The sequence below is a fragment of the Leucopleurus acutus genome, assembly GCF_964270905.1.
Source record: "Leucopleurus acutus genome assembly, chromosome: 8".
NCBI lineage: Eukaryota > Metazoa > Chordata > Mammalia > Artiodactyla > Delphinidae > Leucopleurus > Leucopleurus acutus.
This window is the reverse complement of record NC_139151.1, coordinates 86,406,761-86,430,807: the sequence shown is the minus strand read 5'-3', so window position 1 is coordinate 86,430,807 and position 24,047 is coordinate 86,406,761. Positions and strand designations below refer to the sequence as shown.

Below are 24,047 nucleotides of genomic sequence, written 5' to 3'. Positions count from 1 at the left end.
GTATCCTTCCAAACTTTTTCTATGACATGCAAACCTAGGTTGTCTATATGTTTTCAGCTGGGGGAGATTTTGTCCCCTGCTCCCACCCCCAGTGGACTTTTGGCAAACTGGAAACTTTATTGGTTGTCATAATAGCAAGGGGGGAGAGTGCTACTGACATTTGGTGGGTAGAGGCCAGGGATGCTGTCAAACATCCTACAATACACAGGACAGCCTCCACCACAAAGAGTTATCTGGCCCAAAGATCAGTAGTGCCAAGGTTGAGAAACCCTGTTTTGAACAAAAGTGGATTAAAGTATACATACAATTTTTCAACTTTTTGTTTTCCGTGCTCATAGCATAGATATTTTTTCCAGGTCATTCCTTGTTGGTCTCCCTCATGGGGGAAAGAAATGACTGCTCAGAACTCCATTGTATGGGTGTCTATACAATCATAGAATCACTCCACCCCTTAAGATGGACTTGATATCACGTTTAATATTTTTACTATTATGAAGAAAGCTGCAATGAATAGCCTAACATATGTTTCTTTGCTCACATGTAGAGGTATTTTTGTAAGACAAATTCCTAGAGGTTGAACTGTTAGTCCAAAGGGTACACGTATTTAAACTTCGGAGAGCTGTTGTCAACATGGCCACCAAAAGGTTTTACCAGATTTTACGAGATGAACCATTTTAAATGCCAGTCCTCAAAATAAGAATCAGACCTTGCAGGTCAGAAGCCAGGGTCTATTCTTGTCAAGCTGGAAACGGATTTATTTTAGAAGGAATCCTGTGGGTCTGAGGGGAGATGTCTCGTTCAGGTTTTGTGTTGTCGCAGATGAAGAATAAGATACAGTCAACACAGGTTTGCCCTGTTCGGTTAGGGAGAGGGTGCCAGAGCCCCGAGGACAACCTTCCAGGACGGCTACCCCAGCCTTCTCCTCAAATCGTTTTACAAGGAGCAACAGCCTTCCCCTGCTCCCAGGTGAACTCCTCTGAGAACAAAAAGAGGGGAGTGGCCCCTCCTCAGCTTTGGGGCCAAGCTAACCTCCTGCCAGCACCCTCCGTGACTCCAACCTCCCTGGGCCACCATGTAAGAAACTGGGGCCCCTTTCTTTCCCTCTGAAATTTCCTGTTTCTTTGTATGGAACACGAGGACAAAATAAGTTCTTGAGTAAACGGTCGGAATCTTGTTTTGAAAAAGTGGAGAGCGAGGGATTCATTGCCCCGCTCCAGTTTCCATGTTGCCTTTGTTCCTCTGGCCCAGCTGACGGTGCCGGGGTCTCCCCTCTGCATCCTAATGAAGGGTGATGAAACGGGCTAAATCTTGGGGCACAATGCTCATGCTGCAGGCTCTGACGCGCCTTTGAACACCACGAATCGGCTTCCACCAATTAAAGAAAAATGGTGTCTCTGGATTCATTGGCGTTTTGGAGCCTCAGAAGGTTTCCCACTAGCCTGTCCCAGGGACTGGGAAGAAAAGAGCCCAGGATGAGAGGCACACTTTATACTTCAGCTTCAAAGGGCCAACCCGCGTTTCTCAGCAGAATAAGTGATTGGGAACTTTGGGGTTTTCAAGGAGACGTTAACACTGATGCAGCGAGGATGTACTGAGACCCCTAGTGGGTCACGATTGCCTCTCGCATCACAGATAAATAATGTGCCTCAGGTTAGCTGGAATTAATGCAAATTCTTGTAAGATCTCTTAGGGGAGGTATGGTAAAAATGGAATTATTTCACTGGCTTTTTTTTACAGTTCTAAAGGCCTATTTCATCCTTAACATGTGGAAGACAGGTGCACCTTTGTTCACAGTGAGATGATGCAATCCTGGGTGAAGAGCTTGGACTCTGGTCAGAAAGACTTTGGTTTGGTTCTAAGCCTGCAATTAACCAGCCCAGTAGATCTCGAGCAGGTCATTCATCTCCCATGAGCCTCAGTTTCGCCACTTATAAATTCCAGGAAAATATTATCTAATTCTTCTTAGGGGTGATGGCAGGGATGGAATGAGATGATCCAGGTAAGGCACTTATATATTGATATTGATGTTATTATATTGAATAATAGAAGCAGTTATTCTTATTACTACTTTTGGCCCCATGTGGCCATTTCAAGGTTTGGCAGAAAGCAGGGATTCTCTAGACAAGGGGTTAGGGTAACAGCACTAGTTTCTACAAACTAGATGATCATGACAAACCTTTCTTAGGGTTTAAGAAAATTCTCACAAGACTTTCTAAGTTTTCTCTGTGAACTCTTCCTCCTGAATCATTGCCAGATGCTAAGTATTGCTACCATTACACCAGTATCCAGGCAAGAAAGATCGGGTTTTAAAGGACAAGTAGATACTGCCAGTGCCATTGTCATAAAGGAACTCTGGATCCCAGGAGAAGACATGCACGTTGCCATGATGGGTGGGGAGTCTTTGTAGCCAGAACAGCCAGGAAGGGGCTGTTAGAGGTGATAAGTGGAGTAATGTCAGGGGGAACTAGATTGGGAAACTCCAGAGCAGGTTGCCCCAAGCATCAGGTTATCTAGTCAGCCTCCTTTTTTTCTCATGGGACTTTTTAATGGTCACTCATTTAACATGGGGTGGGCTGTATATCAGTCCCCTGTGGTTATGCAGGAAACCTCCAGAGCATCCCTTACATATTTTATTAGAGAAACAGGGTAGAAAAGAGAATACACAGTCTGCCCTGAGAGGGTATGAGGGGTATAAGGATAACCCCAAGGGAAACAGTCCCGGGGAATCTGTAGTTGTTACCCACCAGCACTTGGTAACCCAGAGCCTTCAGAGAGTGGAGGAGCCCGGAAAGATGACTAGCTAGTGGACGGCTTACTTCTTACACATCCCCTATACCTGAGCCTCCCACCTCCTCTCCCTCCCTAACATGGAGGTGAATCTCTGCCATCCTTCTTAGCACGTTTAGAGGGATGCTGTCTCATTTGGATTTAGATCTGGAAAGCCAAAGAGGTCACTGAACACAGTAGAAGCCGCCCTTGTATAGTTATCAAGGTATTTGTTTGTTTGCTTTTATAATTTAGGGGAAATTTTCCTTTTCATTTGGATCATTCCTTCTTGGTAATTCTGAGTCTACATAGACCCAGTGACATTTTAGTGTTAACTCTGCTGGGCTCCATGCGCCTGTGGCCTCTTAACCAAGGCACTGCCTCTTCTCATTCAGAGTAAGATGATTGGGGTTGGTATATAAGGGATGCATTTTGCTAGTCAGTAATTGTTTTAGTTATGGATGGCATTCCAGCCAAATAATAAGAGGACAGGTCAGGCCTCCTAAACAACTCTCCAGCCTGACTGTCTCCAAGAGTTTGGGGTGGAGCGCCCATGAGTGTGGAATGGGCCACGTCCACCATTGTTTTACTAAGACTTTGTCTGCTCCTTGTTGGGGCCCCCTTGGCTTTTGCTTTGGCAGACGAGGTCACTGAGGCAGGACCTAATGCAGGGGGTGGGTTTTATTTTGGTTTTGGGTTAAGAGGTAACCCATTAGAGCTGGGATGGACTGTATGCCCATGCAGGGAAGTGGGAGGAAGATGCAGAGTAGAAGAACTTGAGAGCAAAGCAGAATTAACTTCTGACGGAAACAAACATCCCTGCTGTCACAGACCCTGAGACTCCAGCCCCTTGACAAAGGCTACAGAGTTCCCACTTTTCCTTAAAGCCTCCTGCCTTGTGGGGTGTTCACTACCTGTCCCTCACCCTGCTTCAGAAGGTGAAAGCTTCCTCTCTGCAAAACACAAGACATCCTTATTGGTATCCAAGTATTAAAAATTACAACAGTAGATATTCTCACGATTCTCAATATAGGTCAAGCTCTGTGCTTTATGTAACACTGTCTCATTTCATTGTCACGACATCCCCCTGGGGTAGGTACTATTATCCTCCCCACTTTGCAGATTCATCCAGCCAGACATTTTTGAGTGTCTGTTAGGTACCAGGCACTGAGGAGATAAGGCAGGGCTCTTTGGCGTATTTTCCCCCTTCATTAGGCAGAACTGTAAAACAATTCCAATCTTAGCCTTTTGCTGGTGCAGAGGAGAGTGGTCATGTCATACATTTCCCAGCGAAAACTTTTTCTAGAAAAGCCTTTGGTAATGGTGATGGTGGTGAGAATTACTAAGTTGGCAGGATCTCTTAGGACTCACATGTTCTCAGAAGCTCAGGACTCCTCCGCAAGGTCATTCTCTTCATCCCCAAGGCTAAACAGAATAGTATTGCCTTGTTTGGGCCATTTTCATTGGGATGTATTTTATATTTGAAAAGTTAACCATGAATGCCATGGGGGACATTTCCCCTGGTAGTTTAGTGTTATTACCCACCACCACCCCCAGCCCCATCCCCAGGAGCTGACTCAGAAACCTGAGATTTGTGGGAGCCCTAAAGGACTTACTGAGCACATCGGCTAGGTAGAAGACGGCTAAGTTTCTATAATTATGTAGGTTGCTCATCGGCTCTGCCAAATGAGGATGTGTGAAGTTCATGTTTTTGTTTTGTTTTTTTCAATTAATTTTTATTGGAGTGTAGTTGCTTTACAATGTTGTGTTAGTTTTTGCTGTACGGCACAGTGAATCAGCCGTATGTATACACATATCCCCTCTTTTTGGATTTCCTTCCCATTTGGGTCACCCTCAGAGCATTGAGTAGAGTTCCCTGTGCTTTACAATGTTGTGTTAGTTTTTGCTGTACGGCACAGTGAATCAGCCGTATGTATACACATATCCCCTCTTTTTGGATTTCCTTCCCATTTAGGTCACCCTCAGAGCATTGAGTAGAGTTCCCTGTGCTATACAGTAGGTTCTCATTAGCTATCGACTTTATACATAGTAGTGTATATATGTCAATCCCAATCTCCCCATTCATCCCAGCCCCCACCAAAAGACCAGAACTTTCTGAGGATGTTTTGAAGCTGACCCATCTCCTGGGCACAGGGAGTTTCAGCTGTCTAATGAAATAGGCCATCCAAATACTAGAGAAGTGGTATCCAAAAGACACAGTGTACCCAAAGCCAAGGACAATACTGATTAAGATCAATAGCCTCTGCCTCCAGATTGCTGCCAGATGAACAAAGGGCAGTGTGTGCAGTCCAAGCATAATTTCACACGGGCAGCCTCATTCACAGCTTCGGAAGGCTGGAAGCCATCAGGGCGGCAGGGTCCCATGGGCTGGACAGGGATCAAAAGGGTTTTCAGTGGGGGTTTATATCACCAGTTGGTATCATTATTCCTGGTCGGGGGAGACCTTTGGGGAAGTAAAAGATATTGGGTCCAGAGGCACCAGACGCAGATGTTAGCTGAATAGGAAGAAGTGAGGAAGAGATGTGAGCCCGTCCAATGGTTGTCTCTGCGTGTTGGTCTCAGATTAAGTTGGGTTTCCAGAATGAAGAAAGTGCCGATGAGAAAGTTAATGCCTTTCCCAAACAGAACTTTAATTCTGTCACAAATCATTCCCTTGACTTTTTGATGAGTGAGAATGAGTGGATACCAAGAGTATGTTAAGGATTGAGACTAACGCCCCAGCTCACACTGCCAGCTAGATAATGGGGTAATGGATATTGTTGACATCTTTTTCCCTTGCTGGAACTCTCAAGATAATCTTACAGCTCTGAAACCCAGCTCCTGTTAAAGAGACAGAGCAGTCCTCTCAGTGTTTTGCTCAGGTGGCTCTCTGGCTACCCTAAATATATCATTAATATAAAATTAGAGGAAAAAAGTATGCTTTTTTTAGGTGCAGTTTTGTAAATCACATCAAACCATTCCTGAAAGCAAGCAGGGTATAAGTGATAATTAAAGTAAAACAATTTAGAAGTGGGACGAGAACAAGCGAAGGAGAACACTAGGTGGTGCAAGAAAATTAATCAACGAAATGGACAGCCGGCAGCACTTCACCAGCCTTTCTCTACAGAGAGACTTACGGGGCTTCCAAGAGGCAAAGCGGTGATTGGATTCTTTGGTTCTTAGGGGCTTTTTCTAGATGTTGTCTCCAAACTTGAACTTACAGCTTTGAGACCAAAGGAAAGGACAAATATTCTTGAAGTCTGGTATATCATACTGAAATTCTAGACTCATTCATAAGAAGATAGTTTGTGAACAGGGCTATACTGGTAGAGAGCAGTATAATGGAGCAAGAGGTATGCTTTCTTGCCACAGCTGGAACTGCTCCCTGAGTTTTGTGATTATTTGGGGAATGGGAAAGTGGGTCCACTCCCTAAATTAGGGATGAAGAGTGTGAACTTCCTTTTCTTATAGTCAATATAGTTGATCTGACAAGAGGGCACAAAAACGTGGTATTATTTGTGTGCACCGAAAAACTACTTTTCCTTAAAATGTCTCTATGTTATCCTGACATACTCCCTGACGTCTTCATCATTGTGTCCATTTCTTATAGACCTTCTGGACCTGGTCATATTAGCTACTTTATATTGGGTATGGATCTTCGTGCACCAATCAGGGGAGAAGAAGCTACAACTTTATTTGCTTTAAATCAACTTAAATCTAAGACCCACAATTCAGGCCCGTGAGAAGTTCTATACCCCAGGGTTGTAAAAAGGTCCCTGGCTTCCCACAGACAGCACCAAATCAGCAGGGAGAATCCTTGGATGGTGGATTCCACGTCTACACTGTTTAGCTTAGGGAAGTCCGTTGTCTTAGAGCACCTGACCCCTTCAGGTCAAAACAGCCCTGCTGGTGGGGGTGGGGGTGTGATGCTGGAGCCTGAGATATCTGTGGAGGCTGGAGAGCCTCTGATGAGATTGGAGACCCTCTGATGAGATGCAGCCTTTCTAGTTGCAGTCATCCTCCCAAAGATCTCCCAGGAGTGCTGAAAGGCAAACAGGGCCCTATGCCCAGGGCTGAGATAACAACCTCTCTCGGGTCTCATCACCTCCCCGGAGTGTTGCCCTATGGAGGCATGAGGGGCTCTGGTACTCAGGGCTAAGAAAACAGCAGAGCTGTCTTAGCTTAGTTTCTTCCCAAACCAGACCCTGAGCCACATTTGGGTCCAAATGGTTTATTAAAGGAAGTACTCTCAGGATCAACCAGTAAGGGAATTGCAGAAGCAAAATAGGAAAGAGGAAAAAACCCAGCACGAGTGATTTCAACTGAACTCCCAGACTCAGCCTGATCCTGTGGGGTGCTGGGAAGTGTAAATTACACCTCGAGAAACAGGAGTTGGGCTTTTGTACTTCCACACCCATCAGTCACTGGCTACAGCCAACCCTGGGGTGGGCATGAGGGAACCAAAACCTAGGCATTTTTTTTAGCTCTTCACATGGGCAAGATGGTGCCCATGCCCAAGGGGCAGTCCTGTGAAGGTGGCAGGTGCCAGCTCTCAGCAGCAGAGCACACCTGTAGAAGCTGAGTTGGTGAAAGGATACAAGGAGGCCTGGGTGGGGCACCAGTAGTGATCACTGCAAGAACCATCCCACAGCCATTGCAGCTCCTCTGCAAAGTGGTATCACAGCCAGCTGCCTAATACTGTTGCCCTGAGAAAAAAAGAAAACGAGGGAAGGTCTTTCTTTAAATGTTTATCTGAAACAGTATCCATAGAAACGCATCCCAAGTACTATTTTGTTCGAAAGAGAGCCTGTAAAGGCATGCTAAACTTAATGTGTTCATATCCCTGGGCCGAGTCCCAAAAGTAACAGGACAATGTGCTATTTATTACTAATTATGTGATATTTTACTTAGCGAAAAGCAAGAGCTTGATGGTCCTTCACACCGGAGATGCAGATGTTTTAAAGTCTCATTTGGCTTTGTGGAAGAACATCCATCCTACTGAGGAGAAATGAAATCCAAAGTTCTTGAAAAATCAAATAGAAAAGAATCATGAGTCTGTTCAGTGGGGAGATAACAAAGGTTTCTAACCAGAGAACCCACAGGGGTAAGGGAGAGGGAGTTTGGAAGGCTAACCCTGGGGAGATGCTCTTTTGAGAGGCAGATGCTCTATGAATCCAACAGGTAGAAGTCTAAACAGGGAGAGAAAAGGATGGATAGAGGAAGTCTTAGAATTCTCTTCAAAAACATCATAGGAGGGCTTCCCTGGTGGCGCAGTGGTTGAGAGTCCGCCTGCCGATGCAGGGGACATGGGTTCGTGCCCCGGTCCGGGAAGATCCCACATGCCGTGGAGCGGCTGGGCCCGTGAGCCATGGCCGCTGGGCCTGCGCGTCTGGAGCCTGTGCTCCGCAACGGGAGAGGCCACAACAGTGAGAGGCCCGCAAACCGCAAAACAAACAAACAAACAAACAAAAACATCATAGGAGAGGGTACAGAAGGAAGAGAGAATAATGCCCAGTAGATGTTTGATATAGGAATATAATTTTAAGGCTTCATTACACAGGATTAAAATAGATGAATGTACAGAGACCATGGTTGGTACCCAGAAGTCTGAATCAACACACTGGACCCAGATCTGGAAGCCCATCACATTACCAAGAAGCCAAAAAATATTGCTTTATACTTGAATAGGCCCAATAATGGGCCTTTAGATTCCTTTATGGGTTTTTCTTTAAGGTGTATGAATTTGGGGAATTGATTTTTAAAGGCAGTAGTGTGCTTTGTAAATAAAGGCAAAAATGGGAATTAGAGACTATGTGTAGTTTAAATTACTCCTCAAAACCAGCCCAGCCAGAAAAATGTTATTATCTCGTTTTATAGATGAGAAAAGCAAGTCTTGGAGAAATTAATTAATTTTCCCAGGCTCTGGTTTATTAAGTGGAAGAATGAATACATTTTAGCCTTTATCCCTTCCACCCGCAAACAGACATTTGTTGAACACCTACTGTGTGCTTATTCTGGACACTGAGGACCAAATGATTATTTAAGCCTATAGCTATCTGATCCTGGAGAACATTGTTTTTCCACCAGAGTCTAGTGACAAAACTCATTTAAATCTGAGTTCATGGAAAGTTGGATTAGTCTGTGATTATGCAAGATGGTAAAGAGATTGGCATGGGTTGGAGAGGGTATGGGAACACACACACAAAAAAAGGCATGAAGACTTAATGCTAGATTTATAGGCTTAGTGGGGAGGACCCAAACCGTTTTGCCTGATACTTTAGAAAATAATAACAATAGAAACAACAACAAAAATAATAACAAACTTTTATGGCTGCATTTTCTGATTATAAAACTTCTAAAAAAAAAGTAGAAAGAAGCAAAACACATTCTCAGTGTTACAAACCAGAGATAATGACTGTAATTATTTTAAAGGATGTTTTTGCAGTCTTTTAACCCTTTGGCTCCTTAAATTGTTTTTCTTTGGTTTTGGTTTTGAAGTTTTATATGATATGTCTATGTATGGTTTTCTTCATATTTATCTGGTTTGGGACTTAGTAAATCTATAGGTTGATGTCTTTCATCAGAAAACTTTCAATTATTATCTCTTTGCATATTGGTTTTGCTCCATTCTCTCTCTCTTCTTCTGGGATGCCAATTACACGTATTTATTAACCTCCTCACTGTATCCTTACATTTTCCTTACAATTTTCACCTTTTTGAGTCTTGGGGTTTGTTCTGAATCTTTTCTTTGAAGTTATCTTTCAGTTTGTTAATCCCCTTACACTGTATCCGGTTTGCTATTAAACTCAGCCACTGAATTTTTACTTTATATCATTATAACTTTTTGATTTCTAGATTTCTCCTTTGGCTATTTTTTAAGGTTTTCAGTTTTCTACCAAAGTTCTCAATTTTTCTTTTATTTCCTTGAATATATTCAGTCTATTTATTTTTCAGTAGTGTCAGACAACTACATTATCTGAATCCTTTATGAATCTGTTTCTAATGTCTGCATTTCTCTTGAATTTCAGCTGTACAGTCTCACCTTCCATTGAACCCTCACTTGGAAGCATCATTCAGCTCAACCCTGGTGACATTTCATGAGCATAACTTAAAACCAAATAAATAGTTCTCCATTCTAAGATTTTAGCAAGTTTAAGGTGCACCGTTGATTTAATTATAGCTGTTCTGGGGATTGGGAGTAAAGAAATATTACAGGAAATGTAGGCATGTGACCTGATTTCAGACACATCACGTTATAAAGGAATAGGCATTTAAGAATTATAGAAATATGGCAGAATTCCTCAGCCGTGGGCAGACCTGTTTGGATATCTTGAGTCCGTTTCCCTTTAAATCTTCCTTTAAAGCCTCTTCAGTGAGACGAAGAAAGAACCTGAATTGTCCTGAGGCTTTATTACCTCCAAGAGCTCGAGAACTCTCCAATGTTCCTGCCAGTTAAACGCACATGAAATGTAACAGAAATAGGATCCATGAGAATCCTGCACGTAGGAGATCATGGAGTGGGAGCCAACTGGACCAGGAAGCTACTTACTTCTAAGAGGAGAAAAATGCAACGATTAGGCTTACAGTAGAAGCCTCTTCTTGCCTTCTGCTGAGACTGATGTGGCTAGAGGCTAGTTCGTTTCCTTTCAGTATTCCAAGATGGGTCTTAAGTATCACCCGATCGTTCTTGGCCATGAGCTCTAGCAAGCAAAGCTCAAAATGGATGAGGAGCTACACTTGAATTACACAAATCATAGCCCTTTGATAAAGCCTAACAGGCCACAGATTCAAGTGTCTGCCGGAGCCAGGCAGCTGGTCGCTGGGGGCCTGTGGCCGAGGCAAGGCTGTGTGGTCCAGTCCAGGCAGGGAGCTCCTCCCCACACCAGCTGATTCTTGCCGTGTGAGCCTACAGACCCAGGGTTTCCGGAACTGAATTTTGTCAGAAGCCAGGAACACAGATTTCTGTGAGAAATGCCCTGATTTTTATGTTGACAGTGAATTCCATTTTCTAAAACTTGCATGTATAACACATGGTTTGGAGATGATTGAAGTCTGTGGGCTCTTGCTGATTGTTTCTGGGCTACATGTTCAGCATTGAATGAGTCTGTACTATAGGAAGGTGGCCCCATGACTGAAGCAATATGGAATGCTTGCTCTCGCGCCATAGAGGGGTTCCTGGAAATAGAAGCACTGGGGGACTTTCTGAGTCCACTTGAAGCTTCAGAGAAGTGCATTGCCCTCACTATACCATTTCAGTATTTTTGTTTGTTTGTTTGTTTTTTGCAGTACGCGGGCCTCTCACTGTTGCGGCCTCTCCGGTTGCCGAGCACAGGCTCCGGACGCGCAGGCTCAGCGGCCATGGCTCACAGGCCCAGCCGCTCCGCAGCATGTGGGATCTTCCTGGACCAGGGCACGAACCTGTGTCCCCTGCATCGGCAGGCGGACTCCCAACCACTGTGCCACCAGGGAAGCCCGCATTTCAGTATTTTTTTAAACAGCTCACTCAGTGAGGTCCTTTTTTGACACTTAAAATGGGGCTTTGGAGTCAACCCTCAGGGAAACTGCTCAAAGTACATGGCCCAAAACACACAGAGTGTCATTGAGATCATCTGTCATGTGATCTACAGGCAGTCTTAGAGCAGACAAACCAGAAACTTGGACAATATTAGCAACCTTGCCAAATTGCACAGAGGAATATTCATTAATTTTTCATTCTCAAATATTGTAGAAGTATTATATGAATGGACATTAATTTCTTGCCTGGAGGCAAGCGAGTAAGTTGTTTGAAAGGTAACTGGGACATTTATGGGAAGTAAAGCATGTCCAGTGCATAATTGTATTGCGTGGGGAATGAACCTGTGTCTTAGAAAAAATGATTAAAAAGAGACTAGGGAGGCTGATAGAGTGATTGGTATCCAAACTCAGTAATTAAAGGTTGAATTCTTCAGGGGACTTACTCTGTGTCCTTAGGCAAGTAATATTCAGTAATTTGCCATAATCCATTTGAGAAAAATATGTTATCTAGCTGATAGAATATTTCCAGGATATATCTAATATCCTGTTCAGTGCTTAGAATAGCTGGTGATGCCAATTTTACTCTAAGTAGCTGTGCAACATGAATTAGAGAATAGAGGTATCTTTGTAATGAATATTGTTAAATGTTTAGATGGAACGTTATATTTGGAGATCAAGGGAATTTGTTGTATCTCTGAATTTATATTGTCCTCTAGTGTTCTTTAATTACAACTTCTAACACACTAATGTTCCAGCAGATGAAATATAAAATCTAAATTTATATATGTACTCGTTTCGAATCTGTTCTACTTTCTGGTTACAACACAAATAGGAAACTGAATAGTCTGGTTTAATTGCCTAAGCTTTAGGGAATGAAGGAGATGATATTACAACACTGAAAACCAATAACCCTTGTATACTGATCATAAAAACTTAGGCAAAATGTGTATTTTGTCCAGGCCTGGCCATCTCCCACAGTTTGAGAAACAAACGAACATGATTATATGAGAGACCGTTGTAGTGTCAAATTTATTTGTATCTGGAATGAAACACTTCTCAATTTAAGAATAAATCGTAAAAGCAAGGGGAAGATATGTCTAATGCATGCATTTTTCTATTATGAGTTTTCTCTTAGTAATTCCTTTGAGTACCATTGTTAGCAGGTTCTGTATCACTGCGTTTTTAATTCAATGGGACTCGAAAAGATTTGATGCTAAAATGGAATGCTTCAGACTATTAATAGCTCTCCTTTCCTTTCCACTTTCAGTCCTTGAAGAAAGAAACTGCTCAGACCCTGGGGGCCCAGTCAATGGGTACAAGAAAATTACAGGAGGCCCTGAGCTTATCAATGGGCGCTATGCAAAAATTGGCACCGTCTTGACCTTCTTTTGTAACAACTCCTATGTTCTTAGCGGCAATGAGATGAGAACTTGCCAGCAGAATGGAGAGTGGTCGGGGAAACAACCCATCTGCATAAAAGGTAACTTGCAAATAATTTTGAAGTCTGTAGAAATAGATGGAGTTGCTGGACATTTTGGTAGCTCTCATACATGTTTTTGAGCCCCTGGAAAAATGCCTTCTCTCTTAAGTTCTCACTGGAACCATACATTACTTTTAGGTTGGAAATCATCCATAAAACATTTGCTTCTTTTTTGAACTGCCAAAGGACCTGCTTATCCTAATCACAATGACTTGATGTGATCAAGAAGAGTGATGTAGTTAACAGAGCAGTTTAGGAAAGATGACAAGGCTGAGTTTTATACATGCAAACCCAAGCATAGATTTGAAGCAATTAAAATGCATTTATATGGCTACATTTATCTACTCTCTATGCAATATTAAATTAGTGCAAGAAATAAAAGAACGCAATAGACACATCATCCCTGCCAGCCTATGTAGAGGGAGGTTTGAGATGTTAAGATGTTTAAAAGCATCTTAAAAAGACAGTAAACCCTTGAACATTCAAAGGAGAGTTATAGAACAAATGAGTGGTGTATATTCCGAGAAGGAGTGAAATAGAGACGATTGCATGTAGCAGAGAGCACTGGAAACTGTCTGGGAAGCAGGGAAGGATTTATAGAGGTAAAGAGGAGTTGGGATGATATTCCAGTTAGAAGACAAAGGGAAGGTGGTGTAGGCAGAAGTGAAAGAATCATGGTAAACAAAAAGTGAATCAGTCCTGGAATCTGGGAGGTACATTTTAAAAGGTAGCTGGGGGCCAGAACAAATGGAACGTTGCATAGGGAAGTTTGGACCTTACCCCACTTGAGAGTGGGCATGCATAGTTTCTTGCTGAGTCGATGCCCTAGTTGCTCCAGGTCGACAGCCCCTCTCCTTTTGGTGGCAGGTCACAGTTATCTAGCTGTTTCCTGGGAAGAAAAGCATCTCCTTGGCCTAGATTATCCAGATAATTGCTTCAATTTTCCACTTTCCCTTCTGAGTGTTTGTCAACAACCTGAATCATGGGAAAAGGAACGAAAGAAAGATTTGTGAAAGGAAGAAATCACTTTAGACTTTAGCCAGGAGCAAGCTTCATCCTCACCAGCACAGACTCTGATTCTTGATTTCATTAAGTATGGAAACGGTGTTACATATGTCCTTGGAGATTTTTGTCAACTCTTCTCTTACAAATTAATACAAGCAGAGTTCCCTAGGTTGCTAATTAGACGAATGTTGGCTGCTTGATTGGGAAAGTGAGATGGGAAGGATTCCTTTTCACTTGTGAAGAAAGAGAGACTTCAAAAAAATTAAACTGGGCTTTGAGTTGCCCTCAAAGGACCTTTAGGAGCCTTAGTTGCAGCAACATGGAGGAATCAGTTACTCAAGATTTATTGATGGTTGGCACTGCTGTCTGGCTTTAAATGAGAGCCTTGTGATTCACTATGCTGGGCTATATTTTAGAACCTTGACCTTGGCTTTTATTCTGTATTGATTAAGTTCGCCAATACTCTTTATGTGAACAGATAATCCTAATCTATTAATTATCATTGTTTCATATCACCTGGGGGGAGCATCTCTGCAGAGGTGTTTATTCTACTTGGGTTCTTCAAAGGGGGTTGCCAATTTAGATAAAACTCAGCATGCTCTTTTGCTAAGCGAGCTGTCCAAGTCTGGCTAATGTATCTTACCTTTGAAAGCCTGAGGAATGTGCACTGGTCTCCAGAAAGGGTGGTCAGGTATGAATCTGAACTGAATGATGTGAACAGTTAATATGGAAAAGGATTATGCAGCATTGTCTTTTTTTTTTTTTTTTTCTAGCCTGTCGAGAACCAAAGATCTCAGACCTGGTGAGACGGAGAGTTCTTCCAATGCAGGTTCAGTCAAGGTGAGGTTGAAACACCTGAACTCTGCTTTAAAGGCGAATGAACGTTCCTCTCCCACCCCCTTTCCCCACTGGTGTTTGGCCAAAGACAGTCTGAGGTTTCTTAGGGACACTCAGTGCTGACTGGCCAAGGAAGAATAGGGCTCGTTAGATGGAGGCTCGTTAGCCAGCTGCCTTTAGCCAAGAGGTAGCAACTGTTGGAAGATGCACAGATTTCATTGGATTGTGGGAAAGTAAGTGGTGGTGGGAAGCCAGACTTTAAGATGGTCTTTGAGGAACTGGATTTTAATACTCGAGTCTTCTTGAAATTACTACGTATTTACTATGCAGCCAGCTGTGGCTTAGGAAGATGTTCTTGGTAGTGACCAATCAGATGAGGCAGGCTGGTGGGGCCAGGAACCGGAGATGAATGACTTGCCCCTGATGAGGGATGTGAGGCCTCAGGGACACCCACCCAGCTTTTTTCCTGGAAAGATAGAGGTGGGGACCCCTGGTGGAAGCTGTGGAACCTTACACCCATGGCTCCAGAAGGAACCTGCTTCCACTTGATTTCAACGAGGCTTAGTGCCTGGTTTCCTTCAGTTCCCTGCTTAGTTTTTACCTGGCAGAGAGACCTTCCAAGACCATCCTTTTAAAAATAGCAACCCCGGGCTTCTCTGGTGGCGCAGTGGTTGAGAGTCCGCCTGTCGATGCAGGGGACACGGGTTCGTGCCCCGGTCCGGGAGGATCCCACATGCCGCGGAGCGGCTGGGCCCGTGAGCCATGGCCGCTGAGCCTGCGCGTCCGGAGCCTGTGCTCCGCAACGGCAGATGCCACAACAGTGAGAGGCCCGCGTACCGCCAAAAAAATAATAATAATAAATAAAAATAGCAACCCCACCTCCACCCTGACTGCTGAGCTGACTTCTTTAGCCAGTGCGCTCTCTGACCTTTACAGAGCTCTCCAGTTTTCATCTTGGCATCCATCTCCACCTGTTGTCCTACTGACATTTTGTTCATTTATTTGTTCAATTTCTGTCTCCCTGTACCCCACCAAAAAAATGTGAACGTTATAAGTGCAGGAACATTTTCTGTTTGGTTCACTGAACTTCTAGTTCCTAGAACGGTGCCTGCCACATGGTGGACACCCTCAAAATATTGAATGAATGAGTGAATGAATGAATGGATTGGATCAGTTGGTTCAAGACCTGCTGTCATCTCTCTTTAGCACTGGGTATTCTTGGGCAAATTCCTAAGCTTACTGAGCCTTTAGTTCCTCTTTTGAAAAGTAAGGGTGATCACAGTAACATTTGTTTCTGGGGACTGTTAAGGATTAAATGCAAGGCAAATAGCTAGCATTTACTGGGTGTTTGCTCTGTGCCCGTTACAATTCTGAGTTCTTTACATATATTAGCTCATTTAATCTTCACTAAAACCTCTGAGGTAAGTATTATTATTACCATTTCATTTTAGATTTTATTACTTTTTATTACAGATGGGGAAACTGAGGCTCTGAGAGGGTGAGGAACTTGCCCAAGGTCACATTGCTAGAGGAAGGAGCAACCCAGGATGCAAATCCAGGGTCTTCAGGGGCTGCTCCCTGATGCATGAAGCTTGAACTAAGCCTTATATAAAGGCCTTAAAAACGCCTTGCACCTATGAACACCTGTAAGCAGTATCTATTGCTTTTAGAAATGGTAACAATGAATCCCAGTGACTGGAACTGACCCCAAACAAGTGATCTGAAATAATCAAAGTTCAGGATATTCCTTCATCTCTCACTCTGCTTCTGGCTCTCTCATTCCATTTCCTTTTCGGGCAAGGCATTTCCTTGGGGACAGTGGCAGTGGAATCCAGTATTTCTACCCACCCTCCTTTCTGACCTTTGTGATTTATCTGGGGCTGGACTCTCCAGTAAGTATTCTTCCCAAGGAGACATCTTGGAGAGGAGGCCCAGAGCTGTTAAAAAAGACCACCACCGGGCTTTGCATTTTGTAAAGCGGTTGTAATGGGGGCTTAGGTGACAAGGTGCCAGGTGTCTCATGTAGATGAGAAAGCAAGCCTAAAACTTGGTTGTAAATATCTTTCTGGAAGATACGCTGCTGAGTGGGGATATGATGGTCTCCAGCAGCCAGGCTCACCCAGGAACCCCCAAAGGCAGCGCAAAACCTTCAGTGGCCAAAAGCTGTGTTTGTTTGCAAGTCCAGAAGCTCCCTGAACTGCAGACCTGGTTCTAAACTTGAGCTAAAGATTTGTTGGATGAAATCAACATGGATGGAATGTTTGCTCTGAGCACAGCACGGTACAGACACGTGAAACAGATTTCTTACGATGGATTGGCATGGCAGGGAAACCAGGGTGGGAACCATGACTGCCCTGTGTTGCCTGGGGTACTGTCTTAGCTTCCTGTGTGCCCTTCAGCACTCCTACCTACCTCTCTGGGCTTCCTTCCTCCATTCATTAAATGGGATGAAAACACTGATTCCTAAAGGAACTCTAACTTGTCACTTAATAGTCATTATGCACTGATATAAAATGAGCACAAGTTGTGTAGTGTGCATAGCTCTCTCCCAAGAATCCCAGAGTGGTCTCTGGGTGCTTCAACTTCAGGGCTCATTTAAAAGACCTTTTCACATTCGCACACAACGCTCCTTATTTCTCCCAATCAGTGTGCTCTGAGAGAAGGTTTTATTCTCTGAGGTGGACTAATTACATCTGCTAATTGCTAAATCAATTCCTAATACTGCCCCATTATGATAATGGTTAGAGAAAAGCAGCCGCTTGGATTTCTCCCCTTGAAATTAACTTCCTTTTTTGTTTAATTTCACTATTAATTTTTGTGTGTGTGCATGTATAGCATAGCAGCTATTATGTCAGATATTATGCTCTTTGGTTAAAATCCAGGGCAGCTGGAGGCATGCCAGAAATGGAAATGGAGGAATAAATTGAAGGTTGAAGTGTGCAAGAAAATCTGCTCAGTGGCAGAAGAGGCATTCATGTGTATGTGTGTGTGTGTGTGTGTGTGTGTGTGTGTGTGTGTGTGTGTATGAGAGAGAGAGAGAGAGAGGTGTGAGGGGAGAAAGGGAGAGAGACACACAGAGGATGAGATAGCTGTTTTCCCTTCCTCTGTAAGGAATGGGCTTGGATACTAAAAGAGCCACAATGACTGTCTCTGGCCCTCCTCTCTCTCCGGGCCGGGTGCTCCGATGTAGGGAGACGCCATTACACCAGCTATACTCATCAGCCTTCAGCAAGCAGAAGCTGCAGGACTCCTCTACCAAGAAGCCAGCCCTTCCCTTTGGAGACCTGCCCCCTGGGTACCAATACCTGCACACTCAGATCCAGTATGAGTGCATCTCACCCTTCTACCGCCGCCTGGGCAGCAGCCGGAGGACATGTCTGAGGACTGGGAAGTGGAGTGGGCGTGCCCCGTCCTGCATCCCTAGTGAGTCAATGCCTGTCCTTGGTCTAGAGCAGCTTAGATCTCCCATTGCTGCCTATGAAAAGCCACTGACCCTACTGAAGACTTTTTTGGGAAAAACTCCTTGTCCAGAAGAATGGCCCTCTAACACTTTCCCTAGCTTGGTGAAGTCTGAAATTCCACAGTTAGCACTTCCTTCCTTTGGCTTAAACTTACTACCCAGGAGAAATGAACTCGTTAAATCTTAGACGAAGTTTTTGGGAAGGGGGGCATACTTTTTTGTGGGTAATTCTTTCATATTTACTTGGAGAAAAGGGACAGAGCAGTTATTAAACACCAAGCGGGGAGGGGGCTAAAGGTGCTAGAGGGCTTCTGGTGATATCTCCTTGGTTACCCTGTCTAACCCAGTTTTCGTTCTCATCACCCAATGGTATTAATTAGGTTATTGTTATTAATTAGATTATGAGGTATTAATTACTCACAAGGTTATAATGATGATGACTGCAGTAATACATGGAAGTGTCTGGAATAGGGTCTTGCACATACTAAGCTACCCCCATCCTCTTTGTCAAAGAAGAAGAATATGGCTTAGTTCGAGGTGGTCATCTTTATAGCAATAGTCATGATATTTGAATTTAACTGTTCATATACATCATCTCATCCACTCTCCTCAAGAACCCTAGGAGACAGTTGTGATTACTGTATCCATTTTGCAGGCAGGAAGACTGAGGCTGTAAGAAATTAGGCAACTTGCCCAGTAAGTGGCTGGGATGGTAAGCCTCCAGTCGTAATCCTAGACTTTATAGTCAACCATGTCAAGGTGGTTGATTAATGTCTAAAGGAAAAAGAAAAACGGGTTAGATGCTCTGTGGTCTTGACATCCATAGGGTCCACCTTTCCAGATTTGTGCTCTGTTGGGTGATTGACACATTCCCCTTTGGATGGGAAGGTCTGAGTTTACATTACTGAGCTGGTGCTTTCTCCATAGTCTGTGGGAAAACTGAGAACGTCACTGCTCCGAAGACCCAGAGGACGCGCTGGCCGTGGCAGGCTGCCATCTACAGGAGGGCCGGTGGGGTGCACGGGAGCAGCCTGCACAAGGACACGTGGTTCCTCGTCTGCAGCGGTGCCCTGGTCAATGAGCGCACCGTGGTGGTGGCTGCCCACTGCGTCACCGACCTGGGGAGGGTCACCGTGATCAAGACAGCAGACCTCAAAGTCGTCCTGGGGAAATTCTACAGGGATGATGACCGGGAAGAGAAAAGCATCCAGAGCTTGCGGGTGAGAGAGGGCTGCAGCCTGGAAACCGGGTCTCTGGCTCAGCAACTCCCAGTACTGGGCGAGCAGTGACTGTGTCGGTCCTGTCACTCTAGCACTTTGGCATCCAGCCCAGAGCCTGGAAATATTAGGCACATAGTAGGTGGCTAATATATATTGACAGATACTAGAAAGGGGCATCTAGAAAGACTATGGAGACTTTCCCCCGTAAAATTGTTTTAAAAATAAGATAGTAGGGCTTCCCTGGTGGCACAGTGGTTGAGAGTCCGCCTGCCGATGCAGGGGACACAGGTTCGTGCCCCGGTCCGGGAAGATCCCACATGCCGCAGAGCGGCTGGGCCCGTGAGCCATGGCCGCTGAGCCTGTGCGTCCGGAGCCTGTGCTCCGCAGCAGGAGAGGCCACAACGGTGAGAGGCCCGTGTACCGCAAAAAAAAAAAAAAAAAAAGATAGTAACAAATATCTTCTATCATTGGGGTCATCGAAATGTAACCACCTCTTACGTTTAGGACACTGTGCTAGGTAGGCTTTGAGGAAAAATAGAGACTCCTAATAAATTTGTAAGATTCTTCTCTTTCCCTGCCTGCCTCCCTCCCTCTCTTCCATCCACCCACTCACCCATCCAGCTCATCCATCTGTCCATCCATCCTTCCATCCATCCATCCATCCATCCATCCATCCATTGTTGAGTTCCCACAGCATGCCATTCGCTGGAAATACATACAGAACGGAATAAGGCATGGTTTTTGCCCTGAAGAATCCACAGGCTAGGGGAAGAGACAGACCAGTATATCGTGACTAGTCCAACACAATAGAATCCCTGAGTAGATGAGCCCAAATGTAGTTGAAGGAATAGAACACATCCGTGAGAATGTTACGGCATATCACAGATGTAAGCTCCTGGAGGCCCCCGTCAAAGAAGATGATCAGCAAGGATGGGGACAATCAGGGGAGACTTTGTGGAAAAGTCTGTGGACCACCCTGGGTGTAGCTCTATCTTACTGGCTTGAGGGTAAATGCAGTGTTTACAGTGGACCAGATGTTGCAAACTGGTAGCCTGTAGGGGTTTTTGTTTTGATAGTGCTAACATATATATTTTTAATCAGTTATTTGCCAACATTTAAAAGCCAGGAGGTTTCAGCCAGAGATCTGGAGTCTATTCTCTGGCAAAATGAGCACTTCTGCATGGCAGTGGTCAGCTGGAGCGAAGTGGCAGCTGCCCCCTCTGCATGGGGCATGCACTCCCGTTCTCTGAAACCTCACCTGTCCACTCAACTTGTTTAAAACAACCTGCCAGCCAGGCGGGCATTTCAGTTTGCAACCCTGGGAATACAGCAGTTGCTTTCTATGATCCCTTGAGAAAAGTATCTCTGTATAATTGTAGCTGTCTCTTAGACATTTTCTCCCAATCATTTAGCCCCGGGGCTTGCCTGTTCCTGCCACTATGGAGTTGGTCGCTCACAATTGCTGTCCATTCCTTACCTTGGTAGATTTCTGCAATCATCCTGCATCCCAACTACGACCCCATCCTGCTGGATGCGGACATCGCCGTCCTGAAGCTCCTGGACAAGGCTCGCATCAGCACCCGCGTCCAGCCCATCTGCCTGGCGGCCCCTCGGGACCTCAGCACCTCCCTCCAGGAGTCCCGCATCACCGTGGCGGGCTGGAATGTCCTGGCAGATGCGAGGAGCCCTGGCTTCAAGAATGACACGCTGCGCTCGGGGGTAGTCAGTGTGGCGGACTCGCTGCTGTGTGAGGAGCAGCACGAAGAGCACGGCATCCCGGTGAGCGTCACAGACAACATGTTCTGTGCCGGCTGGGACCGCGCTGCGCCTTCTGACATCTGCACAGCAGAGACGGGCGGCATCGCAGCCGCGTTCTTCCCGGGGCGGGCGTCCCCTGAGCCCCGCTGGCATCTGGTGGGGCTGGTCAGCTGGAGCTATGACAAGACATGCAGCCACAGCCTCTACACAGCCTTCACCAAAGTGCTGCCCTTTAAAGACTGGATCGAGAGAAACATGAAATGAGCCTCAGGCCCGTCGAGAAGCACTTCCGTGCATCCTTCCGTGCGTGTGTTGCCCAAGGCATCGTGGACCTGACAAGTGAATCTGCCCATGAATTTGGCTGTGCCAGGGCTTCTGATGTCAAAACCGGTGGAGGGCGAGTCGAGCTTACTTTCTGGTAGGCCACTGCCTCCCTGACTGCTGGGACCATTTGGAAGATACCAGGGCTGCTTGCAAGAACTCAGTTTCTTCAAAATAGACTACATGAATAGCAAAGCAATCCTCCCCATTCAACCGGCCCCAGTGGCCTTCCCCACCTGCCCTTCAGTGGTGCGAATGCCATGGTCAGCTGTGGTCGAGAGAGGTCTCCTCCAAGGCTCCAGCCAGACAGAGTTCCAGAGAGCCGCCTGCAGGACAGTCCCGGACAGTGGAGCCTGGCTGCGGCACTGGTGCCCGTGCACACTGCCACGTCACAGGGTGGTCCTTTTCCTTCCCAATCCCCTGTACACACTTTAATAAAACAAGGGTTGGCTTCTGACCCACAGAACGAATGTGCCATGGCTCTGATTCCTGCATGCAGCCTCTTTGAGCTACGTGTGTTGGGACCAATGGCTGGGTGGCAGCCCTTTAAGAGAGATCCTAGATTATCATTCCCAAATAATGCATAGAGCAAAGCCTATGCCATCTTTTCAATACCAGTGCTTGCGACTTGCTGGGCCTTCAGGTGGGGGAGAGGGAGGTTGGGCACCATCAGATAAGGCACAAACAGAGGAAAATACCAGGGATTTGAGGATTTCTAGTGTCCCCTCTTGTTCTTATGCTCTAGATCAAGCACAAAACCCTGCTTTGAACCTCTAGAAATCTTTAGGACCTATTTTCGTAGCATCTGAACTGGGATCACCTATATACTCACACTCGATTGAGATATGCCAAGAAACTGCAGCTTCATTCTTCTCTATAACTTATATGGTTTTCCTTTCAAGCCCCACCCCTGGCTCCCACTGGATAGTGGAGGGAAAAAAAATGAATCCAATCCAATCCCTGAAATGATCTTTTCAGGAACATTCTCTGTTTTGGGTGACTCACTCTTTTATCCTTTCTCCCCTCCCCTCCCCAGTTTCCTCCTCTCCAAGATGTCCCATGGAGGCTTACGTGGCTTCTAGCCCCGGGACACACACAGTAGGACTCCTGAGTTCCTGCTGGCTCTTGGGTGTGTGTGGTGGGACTTTCTCATTCCTGGGCGTTTTGCCCGCACTGGGTGCTCGTGTCTGTAACTACTGCAACTTGTGCTGTGTTCTCTGTTTCCCTGGGGCCGGCGGTCCTCCCCGCTGACTTAGCGGCTCGTCAGGTCTGGCTGGCACTGACACTCCTGAGATCCGGGGAGACTCCGACTTGACACTGGTTTGGGTTCCTCAGCCTCCTGGCCACAGTGACAGCCTTCTCTGGTGGCTACCCAGCCTGGCTTTCAGTAACCTCCTCTTCCTCCCCTGGGGGCTTGTGGGAACTTCTTGGTCTTTTCCTCACCTCCTGAGGCCTGAGAGTCAAGGGTTGGTACATTCACCTCCTACAGACCCCAGCAGAAACATTACTCTTTCCTCCACTGATCAGAGAAAACTTTGACCCCAAGGACTTTAGCCCCAAGGCGGGAGGTCACATCTGTCTTCCAACCTGCCTCCTCAATTCTGTGTCTTTACATAATTCCCTGAGCCAGAAGGGAACTTCTGGTGCTTCCTCTTTTGGTCAGGCTTTCTTGGGGCTTTCTGTAGCTCACGTCGTCCTCCTTTCACCCATCCGCTGCATCCTCATGGCTTAATCTCAGGGCAACGTATTACTTATCAACTTCTGAGTAACAAACATCCAACATGTAGTGGTTAAGCTGGAGTATTGGATTTGACCGATATATATCAGGCTGCTCAAAGGGTTTCTTTCTTGTTTTTAAGCCTAGAAAGTTTGGATCTCGAGAGGTGTAATGGAAGTCAGATCAAAATGATCTAAATTCAAATTCCTGTCTTTCAACTTCTTTTAAGTGACCTTGGGCAAGTCACCTAACCCCTCCACCTCAGTTTGTCATTTGTTAGGTTGGCATGCTAAACTCTGTCTTTTGTGGTAGCTGTGATGATGAAATGAGCTACTGTGTAAAGCAATGAACATAGTACCTGGCATGCAGTTTGGTACCTATAATAACTGGCAGGGGCAGGGCTGTCCAGCGGGACACAGCTCCATGAAGCGTCCACATCTGCCACGTCTCACCTGGCTGTCCATGCTCATACTTTCCATTCTTTAACTTGTCCTGACCCCTCACCTGGACCATCACTTTCCCTATTTTCTTGACACTCTCTTTACTATCTAGCGTCATTTTCCATCTTTGCCTCACCACTCAGATTTGGTTCACATTGATGTCATCTCAGCTATGACTTTGTTCCCTTTAGAAGCTGAATCTGGCCCCCAGTCCTGGTGACACCACCTGGGGCTGCTTAGTTAATAGCCTCATGGCCACTTGCCACTCGCCCTAGATCTTTCTACCCCAGCACTGCTCTCACAGGCTGCAAGCACTCAACCAGACTAAACTAAGACTCCAGGTCAGGACGAGAGAGTCAGACACGAGCCTGTCCCTTGGCCATACCCGGCACTGGAGGAATCTCACCCATCTCCCTTCATCACATGGCCCTTTTGTCTTAGGATAGAACTCCAAGGATGAGGAATCTCTTCTTAGCTGGAAATCTGGGGTGTATATCAGTCAGGGTTTTTTCAGACATTCAGAATTTTT

The 24,047-nt window shown here is 45.4% G+C and overlaps 1 protein-coding gene across 4 annotated transcripts in view; it reads left to right on the top strand.

Moving 5' to 3' along the window:
• PAMR1 (peptidase domain containing associated with muscle regeneration 1) overlaps positions 1-21,831 on the top strand; it is a 165,625-nt gene extending 143,794 nt beyond the window's left edge. For all 4 annotated transcript variants that reach the window (XM_082844020.1, XM_082844018.1, XM_082844017.1 and 1 more), the window contains 5 exons: positions 12,548-12,760; positions 14,539-14,605; positions 17,793-18,025; positions 18,990-19,282; positions 20,768-21,831. In XM_082844020.1, the coding sequence (XP_082700146.1) occupies positions 12,548-12,760; positions 14,539-14,605; positions 17,793-18,025; positions 18,990-19,282; positions 20,768-21,304 (1,343 nt within the window). In that variant the 3' untranslated portion in view covers positions 21,305-21,831. The remainder of the gene's footprint in view (positions 1-12,547; positions 12,761-14,538; positions 14,606-17,792; positions 18,026-18,989; positions 19,283-20,767) is intronic.
• Positions 21,832-24,047: the final 2,216 nt, after the last annotated feature.